The 26803-nt window shown below is 38.2% G+C and overlaps 1 protein-coding gene across 1 annotated transcript in view; it reads right to left on the bottom strand.

The window, feature by feature from the left end:
- Positions 1–304: 304 nt before the first annotated feature.
- Positions 305–26803, bottom strand: part of LOC124712341 (probable G-protein coupled receptor Mth-like 4) — a 234789-nt gene continuing 208290 nt past the window's right edge. Inside the window, exons 9-11 of the mRNA XM_047242636.1 lie at positions 6093–6261; positions 2546–2790; positions 305–576 (exon numbers count right to left, since the gene is read on the bottom strand). Coding sequence (XP_047098592.1) covers positions 464–576; positions 2546–2790; positions 6093–6261 — 527 coding nt within the window. The 3' untranslated portion in view covers positions 305–463. The remainder of the gene's footprint in view (positions 577–2545; positions 2791–6092; positions 6262–26803) is intronic.

Raw genomic sequence — 26803 nt, 5'->3', positions numbered from 1 at the left:
CATTCACACGGTTATTTGCTTAGTCATCAATTATATCTAAACAAATTTAGTTGCACACAACTGGGAGAAGCAATTGCATATTTAGTAGTTTGATGTAGGGTACACATTGGTGAGTTTGCTAGCACATTTAAAAGTCTAACAGAGAGGTAGTCAAAACTGAATTTTAAGTTAGTGCATGATACACACTTAGGCAACTCCATGCATAAAGTAAAACTTTAAGCATGAGTTATGATCTTTAATTTACATATTTCATTAATAACCCTAATTTGTACTTCAGTATAATTTTTTCATTGTTCATCCTACTACCAGTTATTTTATCCAAATTTCTTAGTCAGAGAGTCATATTCCAGTAACAGAATGGAAAGCTGAATATTTTTCCATTTCAGATTTTCAATTTCTGCTCACAGTGTTTCTTATTTTATTATTGGCCTTGTAGATTTCTTGTTATTGTTGCTGAGGCTTTTCATGGATGATGGTCTCCATGTGAAATTTCTCTACCAGTGAGTGCTCTATATTGTACTGTTGGGCTATGACTGTCATCATTAGAACACACTCTGTAAACATTCAGGCTGCGTCCTGTTGAACAGTAAACTGCTGTTAATAAATTTTTATCTTTGGCTGTAAATTAACGTTTATTTACTTGTTATCTCTCCATTAAATCATTTACAGTTCAGTTTATTATATAATATTGACAACATAATACTAAGATTATAATTTACTATTACACATTCTATTAAATAGTTTACAACTTAGAACATACATACACACTGTTACTTATCATCCAAATATTCAGTAATTGAGTAGGACTGTTACCGTAGGTATGCTTTTATTTATTTCTGAAATATTTTCCATTTGTGATGGAATTTATACTAATTAGTAGTTTGTTGTGTAGTTTCATGTCTTTTTGGTATTTTTCTGTGTTTGTAGGAATAATAACTAACTAATTGTCCCATATGCCAACTGTCAATGTCTGGACTTTTTTCATGCTAATTACAAATTTCTTCATGAAGGACATTTCCAATGTATATATGCAGAAAAATGTTAAAATAACTCAGTATTGCCTACACTATGCTTGTCTGTACTCTTTAGGAGTACTGCTGTGCAGTGTGGGATCCTTACCAGACAGGATTAATGAAGTACATCGAGAAAGTTCAAAGAAAGATAGCACATTTTGTATTATCCAGAAATAGGAGAGAGAGAGTGTCACAGACATTGTACAGAATTGGGGTGGACATCATTATAACAAAGCTGTTTCTCACTGCGGCAGTATCTGCTCACAAAATTTCAATCACCAACATTCTCCTCTGAATGCGAAAATATTTTGTTGATGTTGACCTAAATAGAGAGCATGATCATCATAATAAAATAAGGGAACTCAGAGCCCACACAGAAAGATGTAGGTGTTCATTTTTTCTGTACACTGTTCAACAATGGAATAACAGAGAATTATTGTGAAGGTAGGTCAATGAACCCTCTCCCAGGCACTTAAGTGTGTTTTGCCGAGTAGTCATGTATATGTAGATGTAGACATAATAGCACAATGTCACAGGAGAGTTATTTCAGAGCATAATTAAATGTTTTATTCTGTTTTATTTATTTAGTGTTAATGAAAATTTTCATAATATGCTCTCATGATTTCCTGCTTATTAATGCAGATTTTGAAAGACTTAAATATATAACAACCTCTACTCAATTTAGAGTAGTCATGTCTCATATTTGACCCAATCCATATTCCTCTGGGTCCACAATCCCATGAATTTTGCCTTTTTTTGCATTTACTGCAAGGGAAGAAAGGAAACAAATTGTCAGTAGACTTAAAATTATTGCAAAAGAAAACACAACACATTAAACTAACTGCAAAATATGAAAGAATGGAAAAATGTGAAAAGAGAAACCAGCCACAATCCCAAAATCCATATCACCTATGTGATGGGACAGTCACCAAGTTCATAGCTACCATATGCATGTTATTCATTTCTCTCTGATTTTGTTTTGTTGTGTCTGAAGTGAATCTCTTGCCTTATGCAAGTGCAGTTTGGTTTTTCCACCTCTTCTGCTTCTCTGTTGTGAGATGAAGAGGCCACAGTTTCCATGAGATGACAAATATGTCTGGTTCTGTATCCATCTTGGCTGGTGAACTGATGTTTTGTCAATTTATATTTGATTGTGAGTACATCTGTTCCCTCCCTTTCTTTAAAGGCACATAATTATTTAAAATTACTTATTGTTATGCATTTTGAAGGACTAGCCTGCTTCATTGTTTCATTTTCTTGAACAAAATGAACAAATTTCCACAAGTACAAATATTAAAACTTGTAGCAGATTTCTAGTATATCAGTATTCAGAACCATCTGAAATATTTTAGCAGTTCTCATAGATTCTGTCCTACTATCAATCTCAACCAAACACACACACTGTAGAAAATGAATTGCATAAATTTACTTTATCTGAGAATCACTAAACTACAATAACTGTGATATAGTATAGTATGAATTTCCTTGAAGCAGTTAATAAATGACATATACTCTATAATAGAGTAACATACCTGATTCTGTACTGGAGCTAGGGTGGTTTGAAGAACAGCCAGAGGTACATGGCAGGTGAGCTGCCAACATCTCCAGAATTCTTCGATTGCAGCAGAAGATATAGAAAATGAAAGCGGGACGCAAAATATTTATTGTGTCAGTCACAATCCAATAATACTTGTGCTGTCCACCAAAAATCCATGACAAAATGTCAGTTACCCAAGTTAGACCCATCAAGATGAATATTTTGCTAAACATTAACAACCTGTTGGAGAAATAAATGCTGATAATGGCAGTATTACTGTTTTTACAATGCAACCAATAAAATATTTTAAGGTATAAAAAGGGTGACTGGTCATACAGAGAGGAACTCATGGGAAAAAAGCAGTCACAATAAAGCATTGCTAGTAACCACACAGGTTACTTAACAGGCTGTGAACAGACAGACCTTTGCCTCTGGTTACTTTGTACTGTTATAAATAAAAATAATAGTACTCCATTTAATTTACTGGCTTGTCTCAGATTTATACATAGATTTCTAGTGATTGAGATCCACACCTAGATGCATAGGCTATGATGGCAGTGGGGATAATACAACCAATTTACTGATGAAATTGTTTTGAAATCTACCTACAAGAACATTTGGTGCAAATTATGAATACTATGTGGAAATGGTTGCAGCAATGTGTATGTCATCTGCTTGCAAACCAATTACTTTAACGTATGAAACTGTTTATTTAGGTATATAAGTCAAACTTAACAAGGTTTGAGTAAGTGCAACTGTTAAATTAGTGTAACTGTATAGCATGATCAATTACGTAAAGTAATATTTTTGTGCTCAAATGAGAATTAGCTAACACAAGACCATTGTATTAGATTGTGGTAACTGGTACAACGAGGCCTATTGTAGGTTTGCAAAGCATTTGCTTCCACCTAATTTTAATTGAGGATATGTTATTAAAAAAGCTTAAAATAAAAACTTTGTTATTAATACTTTGCTTAGCAGTCTTTCTTACATTACTCTTTAGCCATAAATGAATTCATCTGTTTCAAATGTCACCTTTGACCGACACAAAATAAACAATAAATTAAATATTTAAAAAATGCTGAATGGTTCTCATTAAATGGCCTACCACTTAACTTATAAAAACATGATACATTCAATTCTGTATAAGCCAGGATAAATCACCATCAATAATAATAAATCCCAGGGGAAAGGAAATGTCTAAAATTGAATGTTCAGAACTTCTGGATGTGCATATTGATCTCAACATGAATTGAGAATAACACAATAGAGATCTCAGACATATGAGTTGATCAGTGTATGCTCTATTTGAAGAAATTTTCTGAGGCTATTCTACACATAAAAGCAATCTGTCCATTATACAGAACTACGCTGCTGGAGTAACATGTAGTACACAGAATGCTACTGATTTTCATTTAGGCAATTGTTTATAAAAAGTTTACAAAAATTTGACATATTAACAACATCCTCACAGTCCATTTACTCTTTCATGATGTTTGTTGTGAAGAACCAACCATAATTCAAAAATAATAGTAGCACTCATAAATACAGTAATGGGAACAATAATGATCTCCATTTTCCACAAGTTAATCTGCACAGTATTTATCCACCTATTATGTCTGTTAAAAGTGATAGAAGACAATGAAAACAGTTTTAAAAACGAACTGAATCATTTCTGCTTGACAACTTCTGGAATAGATTAATTCCTGGGCAGATAATAGATATATGCATAAATAATTTAAGTAGAGAAGATAACAAATCAAATAGAAGATGAAAAAAAAACAAAAAAAAGGAGGAGCTGAGTTAGCAATAGGCACATAAACAAGGCTGAGAAATTTGATAGCTTTCACAGTCAAACTTCTTGTTCCGTATCCATGGATGCCCCTAATCCTCCAACCTAATTCTGAAATTAGCTGCAGAGGAGCAACCCTTTATCACCCAACATCATCCTGGATGGTAGCAACTGAACCATATTCTTTGTCAAGGCTTTGACTACTTATCATCATTATGCAAAATTAAGGACATCATATCCACAATATTTCACACCACTCCCAAAATAGTAACCAGCAACCCATCTCATTTATGAATTACCTAGTCCATCCTCATGCCAAATCTATACGTAACTCCTTGTCTCTGTGGAAGATGTAGGTGCAAGATCTGTCCCATACACCCACCCAGATTTCTGTCAAAGGCTTATCCTATCATGTCAGAGACAGGGCCACTTGCTAAGAAGTCAAATCATATACAAGCTATGCTGTAATTTCTGCACAGTATTTTATGTGGGCATGACCACCAAACAGGTGTCTACCAGAATTAATGGTCAGTACCAAACTGTAGCCAAGAGCAGAGTTGACCATCCAGAGGCAGAAAACGCTATTACAGTGTGACATGCTCAGTTTCAATGTCTGCTTCACAGTCCGTGCCATTTGTATCCTTCCCTATGACACCTGTTTCAGTTAATTATGTAGATGGGAGTTGTCTTTGTGAAACATTTTGCAATCTCATAATTATTCTGTGCTCAGCCCCTATTAGCTTCCTTCCCAGGTCCATCTCCACCCAGCTCCATAACCTCATACTCACTCATGCTGGTTTGTCTGTAAGTTAACAGAGTGCTCATTCTTGTTTATGTGTCTATGGATGACTCAATACCTTCACACTTCAATGAGTTGTTATCTTTACACCTAAAATTATGTATATTTCACCAAGCACTTTTGATATTGTGTTATGTGGTTGTCTTACATTTATTAAATTTTATTGTAGATTAAATTAAAGCAAAACACCAATAATATAAATTATCAGCTTGTACAATGCTTTTACTGAGAAAATATATCTTCATTTTAAACCTATTGACACATTGATCCATGGAACACGTCAACAAAAAATTCTACTGGTCAGTACTCAGGTTCAATAATTTATGGAAAGAATTCAAAGAAGTATTACGCAACACTACAGTCCTTGTTGCAATAATGAATGCTTGCATTGTCTGTTCTAACTGTGTGCCTAAGTCAAAGCATTCTTGTTAACTAGCATTCTCTTGTTTGCATGCATAGTGTTATTTTGTATTTTTACTGTAGGTGGTAAAATAACGCAATGTTACATGAGGTCACTGGATGGAAGTTATAGCTTGGTATGTGTAGTTTATTGGTAACAGTTCTGACAACTTCATGTTATTTACTATAAAATACATATGGGTATGGAAGAACTTCAAAGTGTAATGTCAATTAGTATAAAAACTATAAAAATAATCAACACAGTGTAAGAGAGTTCTGATTGTTAGGTGTGTATTATTTCTTGGTACAATCTGTTATCTAATGAACTGGACTATGTTTCATTGTAAAACTAAATTTTCAGATCTCAGGGTTCAGTCTGGCAGCTGAGATGTGATTTACATTTACCATCATATAGATTTAAATAGAATTATAGTCCCATCCTCTTTCAGAATTACCTTGCACACAGCTGTGGAAAATATGTCAGTCATCAAACATTTCATGTATCATTATCAGTGTCATCAACAACTGTATCACTCATATGAAATGACTCACCTTTCTCTTTGTGTCCTCTTTTTGGGCTTGATAGTACCTGTTTGAGTACCATCACCATGGTTTTCACTTTTAACTGTAGTATTTACAGCAGTTAAAATGAACAGCAACAAGTTCACAACCATCACACATGAGACAGGGCCATAGAAGTATATCAGCATTGCTGTCTCACCTGAAATATTAAATGAATAAAAAATAGTGGATCTATTACTAATATGGTAGAATATACTTACTTAATACAATTTCCTGCTAAAGGCAGTTAAGTATTAATCACAAAATTTATTGGTACCCATTTGAAACAATGTTCTGATGACGTCTAGAAATCTACACATATGGATCTGTGGTTTAGTGATACAACACAGTGTTGCAATTAAAAATAACTAGAAAAATCTTCTCTGGCTTCCCATAACCTTAAGTGATTTAATTTTCATGACTAGTATGAAGTTTGTCAGTTGCATATCCTTTCCACAGGACATTTATTTCCTTCTTATTTCTCATTAGCTTGCTTCAATAAGCATCTTACAGAATTACTAAGACCCACATAGATAGTTTCAGTGGAAGCTTTAGTGCTATTTCTTTAAAGATTGTGTGTTTTTCATGTATGTAGGAAAACTAGAACAAAGTCCATTACTTCTGGCGTACTGAGAAGAATTATTTCAGAAGTACGTAAAACAAGAAATCCATGTAAGATATTGTACTCTGTAAATGATAGTGTAAAGTTGCATGCAGGCAGACAAATAGTAATGGTATGTTAAAGAAGCCAAAAAATGTTAAAAAAGTTATTTTTCTTCCCCTCGGCTATCCATTCTATATTTATCAGGAGAGTTTTCCCCTTGAATGTGCACATATACTTCTGCCAAGTCCATTGCTTCCAGTTTTCAGTATTTGTGCAACATACCACTAACTGAACAGCACAAACAAATATGTGAAACCATTTCCAATTGTGAATGCATTTCGATTAAAGAGAAAACAGTGTCTCCAGTCTTTCCCAGTAACACTTGTCAGCCTTTGCTACACCATCTTATAATATCTGCTACTTTTACAATGTGTGAAAAATTGCTAATGAGGTGGCTTGTGAAACCTCTTCCTTACCAACCTATTTGCCTAAATTTCATGTACAAGATGGATTTCAAAGACATCCACATACACCTAAATCAGTTACCAGAAAATCTCGATTCTCAAACAGGCATTGTGATTTCCCATCATTTCCTAAATACTCCTTGATACGTTCACGAAAAGCTCAGTGTCTGTGACAGATCAAACAGTGACTACTTCTTACCTGTTATTCAAGCTCCAGACCTGTGCTGTTCAGAGTAACTATATGTACCTTACTGAATTCTTTTTATCCAAATGAAAGTCATTTTGACAAACACACAACCTACTGAAATATTAATATCAAGTGCAAGAAATGGATTCACTTAGCAATAATTGTTAATCTACGAGGGCAGTTCAATAAGTAATGCAACACATTTTTTTTCTGAAACAGGGGTTGTTTTATTCAGCATTGAAATACACCAGGTTATTCCCCAATCTTTTAGCAACACAATACTATTTTTCAACGTAATCTCCATTCAATGCTACGGCCTTACGCCACCTTGAAATGAGGGCCTGTATGCCTGCACGGTACCATTCCACTGGTTGATGTCGGAGCCAACGTCGTACTGCATGGATAACTTCATCATCATCCGCGTAGTGCCTCCCACGAATTGCGTCCTTCATTGGGCCAAACATATGGAAATCCAACGGTGCGAGATCGGGGCTGTAGGGTGCATGAGGAAGAACAGTCCACTGAAGTTTTGTGAGCTCCTCTCGGGTGCGAAGACTTGTGTGAGGTCTTGCGTTGTCATGAAGAAGGAGAAGTTCGTTCAGATTTTTGTGCCTACAAACACGCTGAAGTCGTTTCTTCAACTTCTGAAGAGTAGCACAATACACTTCAAAGTTGATCGTTTGACCATGCGGAAGGACATCGAACAGAATAACCCCTTCAGCGTCCCAGAAGACTGTAACCATGACTTTACCGGCTGAGGGTATGGCTTTAAACTTTTTCTTGGTAGGGGAGTGGGTGTGGCGCCACTCCATTGATTGCCGTTTTGTTTCAGGTTCGAAGTGATGAACATATGTTTCATCGCCTGTAACAATCTTTGACAAGAAATTGTCACCCTCAGCCACATGATGAGCAAGCAATTCCGCACAGATGGTTCTCCTTTGCTCTTTATGGTGTTCGGTTAGACAACAAGGGACCCAGTGGGAACAAACCTTTGAATATCCCAACTGGTGAACAATTGTGACAGCACTACCAACAGAGATGTCAAGTTGAGCACTGAGTTGTTTGATGGTGATCCGTCGATCATCTCGAATGAGTGTGTTCGCACGCTCCGCCATTGCAGGAGTCACAGCTGTGCACGGCCGGCCTGCACGCGGGAGATCAGACAGTCTTGCTTGACCTTGCGGCGATGATGACACACGCTTTGCCCAACGACTCACCGTGCTTTTGTCCACTGCCAGATCACTGTAGACATTCTGCAAGCGCCTATGAATATCTGAGATGCCCTGGTTTTCCGCCAAAAGAAACTCGATCACTGCCCGTTGTTTGCAATGCACATCTGTTACAGACGCCATTTTAACAGCTCCGTACAGCGCTGCCACCTGTCGGAAGTCAATGAAACTATACGAGATGAAGCGGGAATGTTTGAAAATATTCCACAAGAAATTTCCGGTTTTTTTCAACCAAAATTGGCCGAGAAAAAAAATGTGTTGCATTACTTATTGAACTGCCCTCGTATTTTACAATAAGACTTTCATCAAAGAACATACAAAAGACAAGAAAGGAGTTGGTAACAGGAGACACTTAAGAAACGCAATAAGAGAATTTTTGCATGCAATACATTTCATGTTAACAACTGCCAACTGCACAGCTATGCAATGAGGATACCACATATTGGCTGATCACCAGATAGTAATGATCTGCACTAAAGCTGTGAAGTAGAAGTTCACCTCCCACTGTTCAATACGTATAAAGTTATAACTTTAGACATAGGCTAAGAATGCTGTTTAAGGAATCACAGTGCTAACAAAATTCTTTTACAGTGTCAACCCACACAAATGGTACCACTAATTTTTGAAATCCTTAGAAAACAATTATCAGACAATTTGAATATGTCACATAGTAATTCATATCACGGATACATTCTGCACTCCAGTAGAACTTTTATTCAGAAGCCATATGCATCTTTTTGACAGTTAATTATGAATGATATTCAAATCATCTGATGATGACCTAAGAAGTTGAAACCAGTAATTGTTGTTTTGAAGTACTTTCATTCACACTAAAAGCTGCCGGACTTAGGAAGTATGCTGGTTGTCCTAAAATTTCATGAAGCAGCATTTGTCATTTGGTGGAGGGGCATATCATTTTACAATTCTTAGGCAGGCTTTTTTACAACCAGTGATTTTTGAGAACCTTTCTTGTGGAGAAAATCATCAGTCTACTTAAAATATCTTAAACCTGATTAATAACAGTCTTGACCACAGTCAAGACTGTTTTTAATCCATTTTAATTTATTATAATCATAAAACACACAATCTCTGTAGACAATACTGTGACATACATTTCTAATAATACACAGCAGACCAGAGTGGAAAAAAAGATGTAATTAAGTTCTGTAGCTGAATGAGTAGCTTGTCTGTTACCCATTCAGAAGACGCTGGCCTAATCAGCGGCACTGTCAGAGATCCTTTTTTTCATGAGACCTCTACTCAATCTTGTGAAGCCAACTAAGAAGCTACCTGAACATGAAGTAGTGGCTCCAAGTACTGGAAAGCTAACAATGGCCAGGAGAGTGATGTGCTTACCCCATGTACATCCATACTGCTTCGAATGATGGTGTATGACAAAGGATGACATAGTGACAATCAGCACTGGGTGGTTCTCTGGGTCTCATCAAGGAGTTTAAGTCATTTTCTAAAATACCATTGTGTAGTAAAACTGTGACTTTCATAAATGTATTCTCAAAAAGTTTGAAAATGCGTGCACTTTTCCAGAACACCTGTTATTTCCAGTGTTTAAAGAACATTGTAAAATCATGAGTACTAAAAAGCATAATTAGTTTCAAGTCAGAACTGCCCAAAGATTAATTTTCCCACAAAATGCTAGGCATGTGACTGCGGGGACTCCTATCAGAGCTGACCCAAGCAGATCCTCTAACCTTGGCAGAACAAAGAACAATCAAAGACGTACCCTTCCCACCCTCATCTTTATCTGTAAAACTATATTTCTGCAATGTTGCATACATGGATTTAGTGAATCTACTAATTTGTGAGTTGGTTTAACAAAAATCAAGCACAGTGAATCAGACTGCCCAGTGAGATATTTTACAAAAACTGCTTGGGTCAAAGTAGTTATTTAGCACCAGTTCAAGAACAAGTATACATCAGGTGACACATAACTTCCAGTGATAACAATGTAACCTAAGCAGTAGTTATGTACTGTATGTTCTTATCTCAAAGTATCTGATTACATATATACCGTACATTGGTTTATTTATAACAATTTATAAAGCTATTCTTTATAATTTTTCTCTGATAGATTACATACTTATATATGTCTTTTGAAATAATACTACCATTTTTTTTAAATTTACATGTCAAGTTCGATAAGAGTGAATTGAGGAGCAAATCTCCAAGGTCATGGAACATACCAGTGCATGAAATTACAACATAAAAGTAATAACAGATAAAAATAAAAAGTTTATGAACCCAGAAAAGTCGATCCATAAGTTTAAGTAAACACAATGAATAATGCAACAAGAATCAGCTTAATTTTTCAAGGAACTCTTCGACAGACTAGAAGGAGTGACCCATGAGGAAACTCTTCAGTTTTGATTTGAAAGTGCTCGGATTACTGCTATGATTTTTAAATTTGAGTGGTAGCTTATTGAAAATGGATGCAGCAGTATGCTGCACACCTTTCTGCACAACAGTTAAGGAAGTATGATCCAAATACAGGTTTGATTTCTGCTGAGTATCAACTGCGTGAAAGCTGCTTATTCTTGGGAATAAGCTAATATTGTTAACAAGAAAGGACAGAAAGTAATATGTATATATTGAGAGACCAATGTCAAAATACCCAAACTCGTGAACAGGGGTCGACAAGAGGTTCGTGAACTTACACCACTTACTGCCCAACCCTCCCATTTCTGAGCCAAAAATATCCTTTTATAATGGGAAGAGCTACCCCAAAATATAATACCATGCAACATAAGTGAATGAAAATAGCCGGCCGCGGTGGTCGAGCGGTTCTAGGCACTTCAGTCCGGAAAAGCGTGACTGCTACTGTCGCAGGTTCAAATCCTGCCTCAGGCATGGATGTGTGTGATGTCCTTAGATTAGTTAGGTTTAAGTAACTGATGACCTCAGATGTTAAGTCCCATAGTGCTCGGTTTCACCAATCATATGCCCATTCTGTGATATTAAAATGTCAGTGTCAGGTTTTGTTGAACTGTGTTTTAGAAACTGTAAAACCTAAATCTTACTGTGATTTGGCATTAGTTTATTCTCTACAAGCCATGAACTTAGGTCATGAACTGCGCTATTTCAAACTGGGCCAATATTGCACACAACATCCTATACTAGGTACCAGTCTAGTATCATCAGCAAACAGAAATATTTTAGAGTTTCCCGTGATATTAGAGGGCATATCATTTATATAAATAAGGGACAGGAGTGGCCCCAACACTGATCCCTGGGGCACTCCCCACTTGACCGTACCCCACTCAGACCCCACATCACAGCAATTCTCAACATTGTGAATAATGACCTTCCCCTGTCTGTTAATTACAGTACTCATCACAGAGACAGTTTCAAACTTTCCTCTCATAATTTAAAACTTTATGCTCAAACACCATTGTACATGGGATTAAAAATTTACAATACATTAAACAACACAAATTGTTAAATATGGAGCTTAACCCACTAAAAAGATTGTTATTTAATGCACTAGTGGAAAAATGTTATTATTCAATTGAAGAATTCATGCAGGACAGTTTGGCAATTTGAAAAGAAAAGAAACAATAAAGATTATGTATTGTATAATAAATTGTTAATACATTGTATAAATTGCATTGCAAGCAGCAAAACGACCATAAGTGTTATATATGTTCTTGTCAAATTGTTCATGTGTAAAAATACAGAAATGCCTGCTGAAATATGTTAATTATTGTAACGTTTTTTTTAAGTAATTTGATGTGTCTCCAGTACAAAAAATCTTTGATTTATAACTGTACATTATGAGACGAATAAACTATATTCTACATTCATTCTAACCCATTCAGTACCTCACAGAGAAAAGAGAATATAGCATTTTCAGTTGTTAAACGGCTTCTAAAGCCAAACTGTACATTTGATAACAAATTGTGTGATATAAAATGATCAATTATCCTTACATACACTGCCTTTTCAATAACTTTAGCAAACACTGATGGCATAGAAATAGGTCTAAAATTGTCTACATGATCCATTTCTCCCTTTTTGTAAAGCACCTTTGCTACTTAGTACTTGTTCAGTAAACTGATTACTCCTAAAGGAAAAATTACAAATATGGCTACATACACGGCTAACATGTGCAACACAGTACTTTAATATTCTGCTAGGCACTCCATCATATCCACGAGAGTCCTTAGTCTTCAGGGATTTAATTATTGACTCAATCTCCCCCTTGTCTGTATCACAGAGGAGTACTTCAGACCTCAACTTCGGAAAGGCATTTGCCAAGAAAGTTATATGATTCCCTGTAGAAACTAAATTTTTATTTAATTCACCAGCAATGCTCAGAAAATGATTGTTAAATACTGTATTAATATCTCTTTATATTTGATGAATTATTCAGATACAATTCTACCCTTGAATGACGTTAACTAATTTTCTATCTTCATACTCGCAGAATCCATGCGAAAAGTAGTTCATACAATAGCTATGCCATGAGCGCATAAGTATTCTTTGTAGTACTCTCTCTGGTGGTTGTTAGAAAAAAAAGAAGGGGGGCTTCCGAGATTGTCTTCATGCCGATTAGCCTGAGCTTGGTTTGGAAGAACTGTAATCTGATTATTGAGATTTATCACAGAAGATAACTGATACAAACTGTACGATTAAAAGGAAATATATATAGATTGCTCCTTCAAATAAAAGGTGTGTATTTGAAATTTGAGAATTAATTATATTTATCGATATATTGCGTAGTTGTTAATCAGAAGGGAACTTCTGAAAGACTGGATACGAACCTGCATTTAATAATCCAAGAGCTCCATTACTTCTTCGGAAGGTTAAACTTCATCAAAGCCAAATATCCACTTGATATGAGGTTTCCCGACTGATTATACAACGCTCCCAACATTACGAGGCATTTTATTTGTACAGATTAGCAGACCGCCGCAAAGCACGAGCCTGCAGAGAAGAAGAATCATCGCCTGATTTCATTCTAACAAGTAAAATTTCAGAATCATTTTGAGTGACTGTGCTATGACTGTGTTTCCTATCATGAATGATTGATTGCTCGAATGAATTGAGAGCTACAGAATTACGTAGATAGGAGGAAAAATTACATGTACATATATCTGATTATCAGTAACAGAAATATTTTTATTATGAACTGACTTTATATTGTCGACCTTGTGCTGCTAACCGGACAGTTCCTTCACAACTGACCATATGGGTTTAATTTTATCCTTTGCCTTCCGAATAACATATTTAAGCACCTTGCAATACTGCCTGTAATGGGCTACTGTAGCTTGATTGTGACAACTTCTAACTTTATTTATTTATTTCTATTTACTTTTTTATTTTTATTTACTAACATTTTGATATCATTCCCACTTTGTTCTACATGATATTCTTATCCTACTTGTCGGCCACCCGCACTGCCTATTACTTCTAGTACCTGCCTGTAATGGGCTACTGTAGCTCGATTGTGACTACTTCTAACTTTATTTATTTATTTCTATTTACTTTTTTATTTTTATTTACTAACATTTTGATATCATTCCCACTTGGCTCTAAATGATACCCTTATCCCACTAATCAGCCACCCACGCTGCCTATTACTGCTAGTACCCTGTTTAGAACATTCTAATGGAAAGCAACTCTCAAAGAGTATGAGAAATGTGTTAAGGAAAGCATTATATTTATCATCTATGATATTGGCACTATCAGCATCCTATCACTCTTGTTCCTTGACAAGGTTTAAAAAACTCTCTATTGCTATTGGATTAACTTACCTACACAGTTTGAAATTACATGTGATGTTTGTTTGAGTACAAAAGCCTTTTAGTGTTAAAATTTGTGCATCGTGGTCTGAAAGGCCAATCACCCTTTTACTAAACGAATGCCCATCTAGCAATGAAGAATGAATAAAAATATTGTCTATCGCTGTGCTACGGTTCCCCTGCACCCTAGTTGGAAAAAACACAGTCTGCATCAGATCATATGAATTTAGGAGATCTATCAACATCCTTTTTCTTGCACCATCATAAACAAAATTTATATTGAAGTCACCACATATAACTAATTTCTGGTGCTTCCTACAAAGTGAATCAAGAACCCTCTATTGCTTGAGCAGAAACGTTCTGAAGTCAGAGATAGGGGACCTATAAACAACAACAATTAGAAGTTTAATTTCACTAAATTCAACTGCCCCTGCATAACATTCAAATACCTATTCAGTGCAGTGCCATGATATGTCTATGGACTCAAATGGAATACTGTTTTTTACATACATAGCCACTCCCCCACCTCACAAGGAACTCCTTGAAAAACGGCCATTTAATCTGTATCCTGGTAAAGGAAGCCTCTGAATAGTCAAATTATTTAAGTGGTGCTCCGCTATACCAATAATTCAAGAGTAAAAATTTATAAGCAGTTCACTAACTTTATCTCTAATACCTCTTATATTTTGATGCTAATTCCTTCTCTATTTGGTAACATGACACCCTCTGAAGGTGAGCCCTTAGTTAGAGAGAGAGAGAGAGAGAGAGAGAGAGAGAGAGACTTCCTTTAAGCAGATATACCTATTGGCTGACTTCAATCTAAAAAAGGTGCAGCTCTAACACCAACTACTACAGGAATTTTTCCATGAGTGATCCCACAACCACCCACTACACTGTCACCTATAAGCTTTGCCAGCCTCCCCTTCCCATACCTATTGAGGTTCAGGCTATGCCTAGTGAAACCTGATCTACTGACAGACCCAACTGGCACCACTGAAATATGACCCGTGGCCTCTGCCATCAGCACCCTCTCCAGCCCCCTGTTAATGTACCAAACAGCTGTATTAAGATGAGGCCGATCATGACGCTGAAACAGTTGCACGATATGCACATTAGTGCTACCAGTTTCAGTAGCTATCTTTACCAGATAACCACCTACATCATATTCCCCGTCCCTATCAAGACTGTTCCTTGTTCCACCCACTATCACTACCTGATCCTCCTTCGTAAACTTTCTACATATCTTCCCTATGTTGCCAGTCACCTGAGCCAATCCAGCACTATGCTTCACAATGCTGGTGACCTGGTACTCACTCCCCAACACTTCCTGCAACTGCTGGCACACACCTCTACCGCACGAACTACCTAGCAACAGAACCTTGTTCTTTCTGTTAGACTTTACAACTAGCCTAGGCCTCCTAACTGCTGAGGACTGCTGCATGTTCCCTACATCATTTTCAGTAAAACTGGTAAAGATGAGATCTTAAATACCACATCTCCCATTGAATTTGCACTTTGTAATAGGACTTTTTTCATTCCATATACACTTGTTACTGTCTTTTACTATATTTACATTTTAATCATTTTTTCTGTTTGGTTTGAACTTTCTATATACTGTATTTACATTTTAATCATTTCTTTCTGAACATTTTTCTATGTGCAATGTATGAGAAATAGGGACTGGCAGCAGCAGGTGAAGAAAAATACACACACACACACACACACACACAGGTGGAGATTGGTGAGGTCCAGAACACATATATTAACATAGACAGGCCTCATGAACTGCACTGTAACATGACCCAAGGAACTAGTCATTTATTAGAGGTGGTGGCCCATTTGAGATTTGCCCAGGCAATGTAATCTCTTGCACCAAAACATCCATCAGTAAACCAAACAAATTTGGAAGTATTGTCTAACATTTTCCATCATTTTCCTGAAAACTGAATTATTTATAAATATCTTTTTCGAAGTCACACATCATAAGAGTCCTCTGTTCAGTGTTTACATCAATGTATTCCTTCAACTAGCAACACTGCTTGAAGGAGATGCTACTGTTGATTCTAACAAGTTACATCCCCAAGCTGAGGTATTGCTGGAGCTTTCTGTAGTGCAGAAGACATCTCTGCTTATTCTCCAGCACTTTCATCAGCTTGGCGATGGAATCATTTCGCAGGACTAGTCATAACAAATACAGCAGCAAGTCACTGTGGCCATCATGCAAATGGGTGGGATACATCAGTTCTGTTTTCAAGAAATATCTCTCAACTGAACCAGCAGCCACATTTTCAATCTCTCTCTCAAATATGAAAATTTGCTCTTCAGGTGTCCATCAGAACCTTCCTAAGAGCACAGATTGTTGCATAGTGTGCCTGTAGATGTTATTTATTTCACGTAAAGGATGTAACTTAAATTGTCAAATGGCGTTTACTCCTCATTTATTCGCAGGTTATTCACTATGGTATATCTATGCACACAGCTCATCATGAATCCCATGTTTGAAGAAGAGCAAGATGTCAACAGTTCAATGCTGATGTGTTCTTCTTAACATTGTGTCCCACAGTAGCCCTCACATGGTGCAACATAAGGCATGATCCACAGAGCACATGCCCAGGCACAAAATTCAGAATTTCTCAAAAATTTTGTGAGCAAATATACATCACACTATAGAACTTCTTTGCTCTTAATGGTGGTATAAAGTGGGTCATTGACAATTATGGTGGGAGGTGGGGGAGAGGAGTGAGCTCTCTTTCCAAAATGCCATGACAAGAATTAAGGAAAATGATAGTATCTCAATACCTTGTTGTGTTGTGTATGTGAGCATGTGTGATCCTGTTCTGAAAAGGCCAACAACCATGGAGTAGTCCAATGTAGCTGTGTGATTTATGTGATGATCACTAACCAAGTTGACAGGGGAACTGTTAGTGCTAGGCCAGTACGATGTGGAGATGATGCCTGATGCTGACAATCACAGATGTTGTGGGACACAGTGAGCATGGCTACGTCATAAGCCAATATTAACTGCCAAATGCTTGGAGGCAATTATCACCTTATGGATGTGTATGCTGGTATTATTTTTAATAAATCTGGATGTTAAATGGAAATACTGGATATTCTGTGTAGTTTACACTGTGTTAGAGATCCTATCATGGTTAGAATATGATAATATAGAGTTATAGGTATCACACACATTGATATTCTATACAGAGATAGATAATATCTAAATACACCAATTCTTTATATGAATACAAAGTGATCTTATCACTTACTTTAAAAAAACTGGTCAATATAAGAGAGCCAAGATTATAGTGCTAAAGTATAGAACTGGCAAACAATACCAGCATCTTCTTACATGGGCATTCTTCCACATGGTTAAAAAGAGGTCTCTTCTTTTATTCCTTGCAGATCGATATTGGTGAAACATTTGGGTTTGTATGTCACCATATAGCGGAGATGCTGAGTCATAATAGGCACAACAAAAAGACTGTCACGAATAAAGCTTTTGTCCAGTAGGGCCTTCATCCAAAATAAATGACACACACACACACACACACACACACACACACACACACACACATACTCAGATAAATGCAACTCACACACACATGACTGCAGTCATGTGTGTGTAAGTTGTGTTTGCATGAGTGTGGGTGTGTGTCTGTTGTCTATTTATGATGAAGACCTTACTGGTCAAAAGCTTTATTGTGATAGTCTTTTTGTTGTGCCTATCTGTGATTCAGCATTCCATTATACAGTGAGTAGCAACTTTCCTTTCCATAATATTGTTACATTCCATCCTGGATTTTCCATTGTTTGATTTGGGTTTGTATCATATTTTAGCATGTATCTGAAGTTAGTAGCACCTTTATACAGGGTTATTACAAATGATTGAAGCAATTTCACAGCTCTACAATAACTTTATTATTTGAGATATTTCCACAATACTTTGCACACACATACAAAAACTCAAAAAGTTTTTTTAGGTATTCACAAATGTTCGATATGTGCCCCTTTAGTGATTCGGCAGACATCAAGCCGATAATCAAGTTCCTCCCACACTCGGCGCAGCATGTCCCCATCAATGAGTTCGAAAGCATCGTTGATGCGAGCTCGCAGTTCTGGCACATTTCTTGGTAGAGGAGGTTTAAACACTGAATCTTTCACATAACCCCACAGAAAGAAATTGCATGGGGTTAAGTCGGGAGAGCGTGGAGGCCATGACATGAATTGCTGATCATGATCTCCACCACGACCGATCCATTGGTTTTCCAATCTCCTGTTTAAGAAATGCTGAACATCATGATGGAAGTGTGGCGGAGCACCATCCTGTTGAAAGATGAAGTCGGCGCTGTTGGTCTCCAGTTGTGGCATGAGCCAATTTTCCATCATGTCCAGATACACGTGTTCAACCGTTTCTTCGCTCACTGCAGGCCGACCCGATGATTTCCGCTTACAGAGGCATCCAGAAGCTTTAAACTGTGCATACAATCGCCGAATGGAGTTAGCAGTTGGTGGATCTTTGTTGAACCTCGTCCTGAAGTGTCATTGCACTGTTATGACTGACTGATGTGAGTGCATTTCAAGCACAACATACGCTTTCTCGTCTCCTGTCGCCATTTTGTCTCACTGTGCTCTCGAGCGCTCTGGCGGCAGAAACCTGAAGTGCGGCTTCAGCCGAACAAAACTTTATGAGTTTTTCTACGTATCTGTAGTGTGTCGTGACCATATGTCAATGAATGGAGCTATAGTGAATTTATGAAATCGCTTCAATCATTTGTAATAGCCCTGTATATATGTGTGTCTCTATTTCCAGATAGCAAACAACAACAGGTTGTAGGCAGGATGAGTGCAAGAGATGGGTGTTATGCAGCTGTAATGTGTTGTCTTACTGGTGGAGTAAAAGATTCTCACTATTTGCCCTCCATTACTATTATTGGACAAATCGTGCATACTGTCATAGCTACTAGACTCTGTATGACACCTGACACTTGCGTCCTTGCTGATGTTCGACATCTATGTTCCCCTTTTTTATAGGCTGTGGCCAGAAAAAATGGTGTGTTGGCATCTAAGGCATTGGCAGAGCTCCACAGGTAACAGACACAGCATGCTGCAAGCCTTAAAGCATCAGCAAGCCTCAAAGCATCAGCAAAGATGAAGTCCAATATTGAACATGGTATGATAATGGTAATCAGGCACTAATAACCACCCCCAATTTGACTCTACAGTGACAATAGAGGTATGTATTTAAAACGATTTCTTTTTCTCCATGTATATGTGTCTTCATTATATGTCCAAAAATAACTCCATGTCATGACACAATGATGATGCATTTGTTGTTCCACCCTGGTTTATCAATGGTGGATTCACAGCTGCTGCAAACACCACCACAGCATCGCCCATCACTATTATTGTGGTATGAATTGATGACACCAGCTCCTCTGCCAATACAGCCATGGTCTCTGCATCCTGCATCATCCAGTGATATTGACACTGGGCATGACCTCAACATCTTTATTGGCCTAGCAGTAGCAGTTCACCTGCCCACTCTGTTGCAGATCATCAAGCAGATCATGCAGCTGCACTGGACTACTCTGTGGTTGCTGGCATTTTTGGGGCCACAATTTCACAAGCTCGCATTTACAACACTAATGTGAAATTGTAATTGTGACCTAAAGCCATGCAAGACAAATACAGCCATACTGCAAATTAATATTAGTGCTGCAAAATTGCTGAATTCTTTGTTAAATGGATTTTTAACTAATGGCATTTCGTTTAGCAACCAATTCAGCAATTTTGAGCACACATAATAATGTGGAGTATTGAGATCCTGCCACTTTCCTCAAAGTTTGTCAAGTTGTTTTGAAAAAGGAGCACCCTTGAATCATCAGTGACCTACGGTATCCCGTCACTAAGTGCGAGTAAGTTCTGTAGTGTGATCTCACACATTCCCAAAAAGAAGGTAGCGATGCTGGTGAGGAAAAGAGGGTCATTCAAATCTGAGGGCCTCATAGCATGATATTGAAGGGTGTTTCATCACAAAGTGGTTCAGAACCTTTACCAAGATTGTCATATTGGGCCATTTTTCTGAAATGCAGGAACAAGAGTCGGTAAGGCACACAGCCAAGTACTCTACCTTGATGTATACTCACCTGTCTTTGATTCACTTAAAAAGGGATCCAGCTTCATCCCTCTTCCAAAAAATATTGCTGCTAAATAGGCATGTATTAATGTCCAGAGTACTTCCGAGGAGGACGAATTTTGTTTCTCATGGTCCCTTGTGGATTGCAATAGATATTATACAAGTATTGTTCATATTGAGCTTACAATTATATACCAAATATCAAACGTCTTCAGACATCCTAACTTTGAAGATCTCATTCCCATAAAACTTCAGGAACTATTAAAATTTGAAAGGCAGAATGTGAAATATTCAGCTCACATTTAGGGCATGGATGTAGATGATAGCAAGCCAGAAAAAGAAGATAATGAGGAGCTCATTTTGCAGAAATGACCACTTCACAGCCTGTGCCATCTGGATCCTTTCCACCAGCATCAGCTTTTCTGAACTGTGCAAGTGGGAACTTTCCCTGCAATATATCCTACATTCCCATAACCCTCCTGGCCTCAGCCTTCATTAGTCATTGTTTTCACACATCCAGCCCCTTCCCTGTTCCCATTCCAGCACTACACAGTTGTTATATTAACTTAAGTATGTTGTTAAATTAACTTAATTATGTCATGTATTGGAAAATTTGACTCGTCCCACATCGTTACGAAATATCGTATTCATGATCCATGGAACTAGTATTAATCTAATCTAATCTAAACCTTTGCATCCACCCTGTCTTTTTACTTCTCTCCTTTTCCGCTCTCCCCCCCCCCCCCCCCCTCCTCCCAACGTCTCCCCAGCCCCCTGTCTAACCTCCCAACTGCACATAGCTGCCCTACCCTCTCTCCACCTCATCCCTGCTTGCTCTCCAGCAGCACTTCACTGTCCATGACCCCTATCCTACTATCCCTCCCCCTCCATAACCCAGTCCTCCCCCCCCCTCACCCCCATGCAGTTGCCACTCTCATCATGCACTGATGCTGATGCTCGCAGTGTGGCTTCAATTGCCTGAGACTGCAGCCATGTGTGTGTGAGTTGTGTTTGTGTGATTTTGTGTGTGTGTGTGTGTGTGTGTGTGTGTGTGTGAGAGAGAGAGAGAGAGAGAGAGAGAGAGAGAGAGAGAGAGAGAGAGTATCATCTTTTTTTGATGAAGACTTTGCTGTCCATAATCTTTATTTGTGACATTCTTTTTGTTGTGCCTATCTGTGACTCAGCATCTCTGCTATTGGTGTGTGACAGCTTTCCTTTTCATAATACTGTTATATTCCATCCTGGATTTTCCATTGTTTGAAATGTGATTGTTCAGTGCAGATAATATGACTGTATATTGGCATTTATGGCAAATAAGCTGCTTGTATAATAATGTTGTTTCCTGTTCTCTAAGGGGTTGACTGTTGTGAGTACCCAAACCATCGCAACACTTAATTTTGGTGGCCACAATTGAACCCCACCATCAGGGTGACTGATTTCAGTGTGTGTTTCCCTCCAGCTGCTATAACTCTAGGCTACCAGCAGAATACAAACCACAAACACTGTAATAAGGTAAAATATCCAGTCGCATCTGCCATGAATACTCATCGAAATCAAGCATTCCAAGGGTGAGAGGCAAGGGAATTCACCAAAATTGAGCACACAATGGTGAAAAGCAAGGGGTCTCAACAAAATCAGGCACCACAATGGGAACAGAAAACTGTTACATCCATATTGCTTTTTCCTGGATCATGCTAAATGTTGTTTCTAACCATGAAAAGGTTAACCATAATGTACGATAAAATGAAATTTGCAACATTAAAGTAAATTTTGGAACAAATCTCAACTGTTAGAACACAAAGATTTACCTTTACACAGTAAATGAAATGTAAAATAAAATGCGTCAGTTCTTAATTGTAAATACAGGCACACTTGATATTTGTCAATCTACCAATAATGGAAAATGATGGTGTGAGTAAACCATTCATATTTTTTTGGCATAAAGTCTGAATATGTAATAAAAATGGAGAGGGGAGGTGATCCCATTTGAAAATACAAAATTACTTTAACAATGAAGGAGTGATGGTTAGGAGGTGGCATGTTGTAGCACAGACAAATGTCCCCTATACTAATATTAACTTTTCACCTAGAACATTTTTTTCTTACAATGCACCATTTTCCAATATTGTAGTCACATTATTCGTTGAGTGACTGAGTGTGTAGTCAATTAATTTATTTGTAAATAGTGTGTGTGTGTGTGTGTGTGTGTGTGTGTGTGTGTGTGTGTGAGTATCTTCTTCACCTGCTGCTACAAGTCCCCATTTTCCTTATGCTATATACAGAAATATGATCAGAAAGAAATGATTACATAATGAATACTGTACACAGAATGATGAAATCAGTCAGAAAGGAATTATTAAAATTTAAGTATTGCATACGAGTAACAAGTGTAAATAGGATGAAAAAAATTACAAAACACACACAAGTTATTGGTATGTCCTGATCTCACATGATCGGCATATAATTGCCTCGGGTGCATGGATAGGGTGGTGGCTCCGCTGGGTGACTGTGCACAATTGCCTCTGGTGCACAGGCTGCAAGGTACTTCCCTGGGTAAGGAAAGTGTGGGTGAACTTGCCCATTTGCCTCAGTAGTAACCTGATACCTCCAAACTTGAGGTAAGATAATAATGTAAGTGAGAACATACACTAGGTAACTACTAGTTATCAGTTAAAGAGTTATCTTATCACTGGAAGTGATGTGTCTCCAGACATACACCTTTCTTCATACTGGTACTGCATAGCTACTGGTCAGTCATATAGCACAGTGATTATGAAAAGATCTTAAGACTTCCAAAACTTTACCAAGACAGACTATATATAAAACAATTGAAGACGTCGAAATGACCACATCTGCCGCCGACAAGAAAAAGAATACCATCAAATCTGTCGCTGCACACTCTCTACTGGACGGACCTGCAGTGTTTTGTGGTTGCAGACTGAACTTCAGCATTGAATAAGAACAAAATACCTAATACACATGTAAGTCCTACTAACAGTGATCTTACAATGCTAAATACACTGACGACTAATGGCAGAAGATGTGTTTGTTTACACAAAGGGTTCAGCTGGGATAGCAGAGTATAGCTGACTATGGGCACAGTCATTAACAATTGCCGTAATATTATTAGTCAGCTATAAAATGCTTATTTTTAAATAGCTATCTTTTTTAAATACACAGAGGGTGGTAACAGACAAAATTTGGGAGCAGCAAATGTACTGGCTGGAGTGACAAGTAAATTACGTATCACCTCCACTCTTTTTTTTTTTTTTTTTGCCCTTTTGGTCCACATTCCCAAGTTACTCATCCTCAGTCAGTATAAACCCAAAGCACTTCTTCAAATAGCAGTGGCTAGCTGACCTTTAAGTCCCAACAATAATGTAGAAAAGTTGTAGTATGAATTCCACCATTGAACATGAGTGAGGTGTGTGGGCGGCAACTGTGTGGATCAAGCACACTGTCCCTAGATAATCCATGTTAGCGATGATGCAGCTTGGACAAAATGATACTATGACTAGAGTGTGCACTTAGTCACAGATTGAGCGAGAGGCTTATTCTCACAGGTGTAAGATAGGAAAATGGCGGACAGCAAAACTCACATACCTCTCCCAGTTATATTGTATTTCTTCCTTAGTTTTTTCATGTCAATTTTTGCACTCGTCTATTCCTGCACCTGTCTCATAACTCTGTCAGTACAGTCCTGCCTCTAATGGAGCAGGACCTGTAGCATGTATTACACTATATGGGACACCTATTACTGAACATTAATATGGGATGTGTTCGAACTTTGCCTCTATGCCAACTACAGTTTTGTTGGGGGTACTTTTAATACGGTGTCTAAATGTCTGTGGAGGAATGGCAGCCCATTCTTTCTCAAGGACCGAAACCAAAAAAGGAGTAATGTTGGATGCTGGGGCTCAGAGAAAAGTCTTAATTCTAACTCATCCAGGGATTCAGATAATGACTTTGTACAGTTTGGTCCACTTCTGGACTATTATTGTCTACAAACCATTGCTTCACAGATGGTGTTTTATGACAGGGTGTATTGTTATGCTGATAGATCATTTTCTCTGAATTATCTTTTTGCTGTACCTAGTACTAACCAAATTAAATCCATACACAGGTCCTTGGGGCCCACTGGTACCAACTGACCATCATGCCGTCCTCCACCAATGGAATCACTGGATGTGGTGTGGAGAGCTGTGGGGTCAGCTCATCATTCTCTGGCCAATGTCAGTTTTTGTGACCTGGAGTGTAGTTCCTCAGCTGGCATCATGGTGTGAGCACACCCCATTCTACCCACTAAAGAAGACTCCCTGGCCGTACTAAGAATCAAACTGCATGGCAGTCACCTGTGCTGACCAATCAGTTATGGAGGCTGACATACATATTATATGATCCTACACAATGTGTTCATATCCTTACACATTTAGCATTATCTTAAGCACAATAACAAGACAACATCACAATCATGAGAAATACTGCCATACCATAGCACTAGCTCCTCCATACTTAACTGTTGGCACTAGACATGATGGAAATTTCAACAGGCATTCGCCAAATCCAAACTCTTTCATCAGAATTCCACAAGTTCACTCGTTTCCAATCATCCACTGTCGAGTGGTGTCAGTATTTACATCACCTCAAGCACTTGACCATTGTACCCCACTCTTTTAACTCCCTACAAGCAGTCATTTTTCTAACTGGACTGCTGGTAGCACTTTGTAACTCATGCATGGTCCTTATGCAGATTTCATTCAATTTTTTGAGAACTCACCTCTACAATGCTCACCAGTCCCTGTCCACCAGTACAAAAGGCCTGCCCAGTTTTGATTTTCTATGATTGTTTCTTCACATTTCCTTCAAATCACCAACAGTTGGCTTGGGCAACTTTAAAAGGGTTGAAACGTCCCTGATGGATTTCTTGCTTAGGTGATATCCAATGACTAATCCACATTCAGAGTCCCTGAGTTTTCCTGACTGACCCAATATGCTTCTCTATGGTCAGTATTCCCTGTCTCTTTTTATGCCTCTCGTACACCTAGTCATCAATTCTGCTTTACATAGGGGTGTCATCTGGATACTTTTAATCAGACAGTGTACTAAGCGTGAAATACAGGGCTATTACAAATGATTGAAGCGATTTCATAAATTCACTGTAGCTCCATTCACGACACACTACAGATATGTAGAAAAACTCATAAAGTTTTGTTCAGCTGAAGCCGCACTTCAGGTTTCTCCCACCAGAGCGCTCGAGAGCGCAGTGAGACAAAATGGCGACAGGAGCCGAGAAAGCGTATGTCGTGCTTGAAATGCACTCACATCAGTCAGTCATAACAGTGCAACGACACTTCAGGACGAAGTTCAACAAAGATCCACCAACTGCTAACTCCATTCGGTGATGGTATATGCAGTTTAAAGCTTCTGGATGCCTCTGTAAGGGGAAATCAACAGGTCGGCCTCCAGTGAGCGAAGAAACGGTTGAACGCGTGCGGGCAAGTTTCACGCGTAGTCTGCGGAAGTCGACGAATAAAGCAAGCAGGGAGCTAAACGTACCACAGCCGACGGTTTGGAAAATCTTACGGAAAATGCTAAAGCAGAAGCCTTACCGTTTACAATCGCTACACGCCCTGACACCTGATGACAAAGTCAAATGCGTTGAATTTTTGGCGCGGTTGCAACAGCTCATGGAAGAGGATGCGTTCAGTGCGAAATTTGTTTTCAGTGATGAAGCAACATTTTTTCTTAATGGTGAAGTGAACAGACACAATGTGCAAATCTGGGCGGTAGAGAATCCTTACGCATCCGTGCAGCAAATTCGCAATCCACCAAAAGTTAACGTGTTTTGTGCAATCTCACAGTTTAAAGTTTACGGCCCCTTTTTCTTCTGCAAAAAAAACGTTACAGGACACATGTATCTGGACATGCTGGAAAATTGGCTCATGCCACAACTGCAGACTGACAGCGCTGACTTCATCTTTCAACAGGATGGTGCTCCACCGCACTTCCATCATGATGTTCGGCATTTCTTAAACAGGAGATTCAAAAACCGATGGATCGGTCATGGTGGAGATCATGATCAGCAATTCATGTCATGGCCTCCACGCTCTCCCGACTTAACCCCATGCGATTTCTTTCTGTGGGGTTACGTGAAAGATTCAGTGTTTAAACCTCCTCTACCAAGAAACGTGCCAGAACTGCGAGCTCGCATCAACGACTCTTTCGAACTCATTGATGTGGACATGCTGCGCCGAGTGTGGGAGGAACTTGATTATCAGCTAGATGTCTGCCAAATCACTAAAGGGGCACATATCGAACAT

Source organism: Schistocerca piceifrons, chromosome 8 (assembly GCF_021461385.2).
Source record: "Schistocerca piceifrons isolate TAMUIC-IGC-003096 chromosome 8, iqSchPice1.1, whole genome shotgun sequence".
NCBI classification, from domain to species: Eukaryota; Metazoa; Arthropoda; class Insecta; order Orthoptera; family Acrididae; genus Schistocerca; species Schistocerca piceifrons.
Note: the sequence above shows the minus strand (reverse complement) of the source record. Positions and strands in the feature narration are given on the sequence as shown.